This window comes from Echinops telfairi, unplaced genomic scaffold, assembly GCF_000313985.2.
Source record: "Echinops telfairi isolate 266 unplaced genomic scaffold, ASM31398v2 ScPeMD7_6;HRSCAF=24_0, whole genome shotgun sequence".
Lineage (NCBI taxonomy): Eukaryota > Metazoa > Chordata > Mammalia > Afrosoricida > Tenrecidae > Echinops > Echinops telfairi.
The window spans coordinates 9,965,303-9,970,144 of NW_022103902.1; the positions used below are offsets into that span (position 1 = coordinate 9,965,303).

Below are 4,842 nucleotides of genomic sequence, written 5' to 3' on the forward strand. Positions count from 1 at the left end.
CCACTCACACCACTGGTCCTGTAGGGCTCATGAGCCCTGGATTCCCTGTATTTTCAGTTCCTATCTGTACCAGTGTACATCCTCTGGTCTAGCCAAGACTTGCAAGGTCGAATTCGAGTCATGGTAGTGGGAGCGGGGAGGAAACATTTAGGAACTAGAGGAAAGTTGTATTTCTCATCCCCCCCTTTATATTATATTGAATACATTATCAGGATGTTTATGAAAGCCATCAGAACATTGGTCTCATTTTTTAGTACTGTCTGCAGAGAGTTGATGGAAAGTATGGAAATAAGGTGGGATGTCTTTCCCCCTCAGAACCAGAAATGGAAAGGGAAGGAGGAACATTAGTGAATGTTCGGGAATGTGTGGGCTCCCTTTTCACTATCAATATAGCTCAGTCAGGGCAAGGACGAAACGTTCCAATTGGCTACATTCCCTATAGAGTTACTTACATTTTGACTTGGGAAACGATATTCACACAGTCGCTTATATGCATCTAGTTTCTAAGACAAGAGAAAAATGAGTTAATAATGAAATCGTATCAGTTCTTCGTTTGTTCGGCAGCTTAAGCGGTAGAGAAGAGCATTTTCTTGCACCGTTCCCACACGCTCTGAGAAGCATCCTCCCCTCTTCCGCTGAGCCCCCACCTGGCCTTTGGTGCTCAGCTTTAATTGATGGCACCATGCCCGCAGGATGTCTCGGTGAACCAGGTGAACGGGCGGCAGTTTTGATGGTAATGGAGGAATCGGAATCTTCTTTCGGGGTTTCAAGTTGTCATCGCTTTGCGAACTCTCTTTTGGGAAGGAAGTTGAGACAGAATGGAGTGAGACAGAGGTCATTAACGTGTAGGCATTCCTTTTTAACGTCAAACTGAAAATGTGTATCTTCAGTTATCCTAATCCAGCGAATCCCCATCACGACACCCCCATGGGACAGTTAACTTGCTCACGTCAGATTACATTGCCTCTGGCTCTCGTTACCTCTGCGAAATCCCCGTTCTCACCTCCCCAAATACGGTCCCCCATTATTCACATATACTTGCTCCTGTGTGAGCCTCAATACACGGAATCTAGGTGCGTACCCTAGAAGTTGACCAGCCAAGCAGTCATTTTAATCTCAGGGGAATGGTGGACTTTGAATCCTAATACTTAGTCTGTTCTCACTCCACAAAGTCAAATAAACCACCTAGCGCCTAGCAACACTAGGTTCCCATGAGTCTGTCAACCCAGCCCAGTCACAGCAGCACTGTCTCTTTGACCACCCCCCCACCCGTTTCAGTTCATCAATGGTGCCTGTCAGGAATGTGACTGCCCAAACACGCCTAGCTCATGCAAGACAACTCACAACATACTTCGTGCCCCAAGCATCTAGGGCAGATGCACAATGCGACACAAACAGACAGGGAAAAACTGCCCTGTGAGTTTGAGGGTGTAACTCTTTTACGGAGTAGAAAGTCCAGCCTTTCTCCCGCAGAGCAACTAGTGGCTTCGAACTGCAAATCTTGCAGATTGCAGGCTAGTGCAAAACCACTATGCCACCTGACAGAACTCCTATAAAGAGCATACACGGCCAAAAGAAGGCTGTAGGAGATGAGATTTAAACCACGAGAGCAGGGTGGAAATTTCCCCCCATTCTGTCCAGGCTTATTGTGGAACCCTTACCTTTTTCTTTTTTAATTCTTTTTCGTTGAGTCACTTGAGACGCACACTTTTGTACAGTTGACGACGTGCTTGGTTCATTCGTAGGCCACGGTAGTTCAGGTTCTGGCACTGGCTCAAAGCTGAGAGTGATACACTCTTCGGCAGGCTTCTCTGTGGAGCTCCCCTGGGAAAAGAGATCCTGCTCAGCCAGTCTTTGCTCCTCAGTGATGTCTGACCCACCCCCCCACTGCTTGCTAAAGCTATCTAGTGTCGAACACAACCTAAGAAGTCATTCAAATCCGCTGGCAGCCTGCGTGCTCTCTGGCCGTCACCTTAATGCACAGCCTCCTCTGAAGTTCGGGAAGCAATGAAGAAAAAGAAGTCCACTTTGAAAGTGTGCAGAACACAGCAGTAGATTCTGCTTTGATCTCCTACCGTTGCCTGGCAAGAGCCACTGTCCAGCCCCCTTGCCTACATTCTTTACCCCATCAAATAAATCACTTCCCCCTAGAGGAGCCCCGGTGGCCTAGTGGTCAGGCACTGGGCTGCTAACTGCAGGGGTCGGAAGCACCAGCCGCTGCTGGGGAGGAAGATGAGGATTTCTACCTCTGTGCAGTTAGTCTCTGAAAGCCACGGGGGCAGTTCTGCCCTGTCCTATATGAGCCGCATTTGTCAGAATTGGCTCGATGGCAGTGAGTTTGGTTTTAAGTATGGCTAGAGGGATGCGATCAAATAGGCTCCCTTTGTTTGCCCCAAATCTGGAGACGTTAACCTACCAGCCTTCGCCTCCCATTCCAGCCTCCACTCATTGTCTGCAAGAGCAGCCGTAAATTCCTTCCCAAATATTGTTACTTTCCCAAATATCATTACTGTGGCCTTGAGGTACCTCTTCTGCCCAACTTTTAACATGCTTACATTTTATTTCAAGTGCTGTTTTATTTGGGAACCGTTTCTTGTCCCCGGAGCTGTAAAGTCACAGTGGCTAAAACCCTCAACGGCAGATTAATAGGCTGGTTTGAATCCACCAGCTGCCGGGAGGGAGAAAGTCTGCTTGTCAGTGCGTCGGCCTGCATAAAGGTTTAGAACCTTGGCAACCTACGAAGCTGTTCAACTCGGTCTTACAGAGTTGATAGCAGTGAGGATCAACTAAGTGACCGCAGTTTTTCTTTTGCGTGTGTCTTACAGGCTGAGTCAAACCTGCTTAATACTTCCCCATTCCTGCCACTTGTCCACTGCAATGCTTGTGTAATTTATTTGATTGCGAGCCCCATATGGGCAGGCACTTAGTAAATATTGGTTAATTGAAACAAAAGAAGGGAAGAGGCAGTGACGATATAATTATCTGACGCACAGAAGCACTTATTGAGCTTCTGACCTTCATCAGGTAGAGTTTTGACTCTTCCCTCGTTTTCTTTCATTACGTTCTCAGGATTGTGGCAACAATTTATTACTTTTACTTTTCAGAGGCATAGACTGGGGCTACCGAGTTCTAAGGAAGGGCTCAGGGAAGCAGCAAGCCTAAAGGTGGGAGTACTGGACAAATTAGCATTTGTATGGAATTTTTACATCTGTATAGCAGTTTACCTGTTCATTTGCATCTTACATTAGCATAACTCCTAGACAAAGTAGTCTTTTCAGGGCCTCACAAAAATCGTCAAACTAAGAGGGCAAAATGACCTGGTTTTAGAAAAGAGGTTGGAACCGAGAGCACCCTCAGGTTTCCCACGACTTCAGCGTCTCTGAAACGAGGCAAAACTTTCCTCCACCTTTAAGTTTTTGCAAGCAGGGCTTTCTCAATGGGTCGGGCTTCTAACTATTCCTTGACCCTGAGGAGCTTAGGAAAGTGACAAGCGATCAGAGCCCACGCCTTTGACTCAGCGCCTACTTCTAAGGAAATTGAAGGAGGCCTGGTCTTTTCCGAATGTAAACTCACAGCTTCGCCCCGTTTCACTTTCTACCATTTCCCTCCAGGCCCGACATGCTGTCTAGTCTCCGGGCACAATTGCCTTCAAAGTTAGTCACTCCCGCCCCCTCCTCATCTCCTAAGGCCAACAGACGGAGAGGCAATCATATCCAGAGCTTGTATTTATGTGTACCCAGTAAAGAGGAAGAAATCCGAAGGCAAAGCTTTTCCTTCTCAAAAGAAGGACCCAGGAGAGCTGGGGAAGACAGGTGAGTAGATCAAAGAGAGACGGAAAGAAACCCATTCAGGTCGCATTTACCTCCTTGCCTTTTGCATTCTCCATGGTCAGAAAGGTGAGATTGCCCAAAAGACAGTCCTCCTCCCAACCGACGTGGCCGCAGACTCCCGGCGGCAGTTTTTTTTAACTCCGCCCGCCCACTTCCTACCACCGCCAGGCTCTCTCGTCTTTTCCCTCCTCCGTTCCCTCCCCCTCGTCTTACAGATGCTAAATCGCGTCCCTTTTGATTCCAGAGGTGGAAACGGCATGGGAGAATTATTAATACAGTTCCTGCCCTTTCCCGTACTCTCCTTAGCATCATTATCTACCCCTTAGAAAAAACCAGGAGAGTTGAAATTCCTCCCGAAACATTTTAAAGGAGGGAAACGTTGCTAGATACTTCAGGAAGGGCGTCAGGGAGGAGATTCATGGATGGTACTAGTGAAAGCACGAGAAGTTGGGGGGAGGGGGGAGTGGAAGAACGCTGAATGGTTTTGCTATACTACGTGCTTCAGGATCTTAAGCAAGTTGCTCAATTAAAATGCCACATTTGCATCCACAAATAGTAACAACAACTCACCAAAGTCGTTTTTAAGTTTTGAGAATTTGTAGCATACAAATTTCTAAGTGTAAAAGCTTTTAGTCATTTTACTGTTTCTAATTTTATAGATGACCAAAAATGGGTATAAAAATGTATGAGTCTCTTGCCCAGTGATAGAACCAGAAAGCAAGTCACGGTTTGTCTGATTCTACCTATTTAATCCATATTTTATTGACTCCCAAAGAAGCACTCTATTTTCTTATTAAAAGTAAAAATTTAAATCCTTCTTTTCTGGATCACTATCAGGCATGGGAAACCCATAAGGGTCTGCTAGAGTCAGCTTTGACTTGGTGACGGTGAAGGAGACCCAGCATTGAAGCAAAGGTGTTCCCCATGCCAAGTAGCGTGATTTTGGAATTCAGTCTCCCTAGCAGGAGTCTTGGTGGCATAAGCTGCTAACCACAAGGTCAGCAGTTGGAAA

General features: G+C 46.6%; 1 protein-coding gene across 1 annotated transcript in view; it reads right to left on the minus strand.

Moving 5' to 3' along the window:
* Window positions 1-3,939, minus strand: part of DPPA4 (developmental pluripotency associated 4) — a 13,960-nt gene extending 10,021 nt beyond the window's left edge. Inside the window, exons 1-4 of the mRNA XM_045286218.1 lie at window positions 3,863-3,939; window positions 1,662-1,824; window positions 648-793; window positions 453-503 (exon numbers count right to left, since the gene is read on the minus strand). Of these exons, the coding sequence (XP_045142153.1) occupies window positions 453-503; window positions 648-793; window positions 1,662-1,824; window positions 3,863-3,886 (384 nt within the window). The 5' untranslated portion in view covers window positions 3,887-3,939. The remainder of the gene's footprint in view (window positions 1-452; window positions 504-647; window positions 794-1,661; window positions 1,825-3,862) is intronic.
* Window positions 3,940-4,842: the final 903 nt, after the last annotated feature.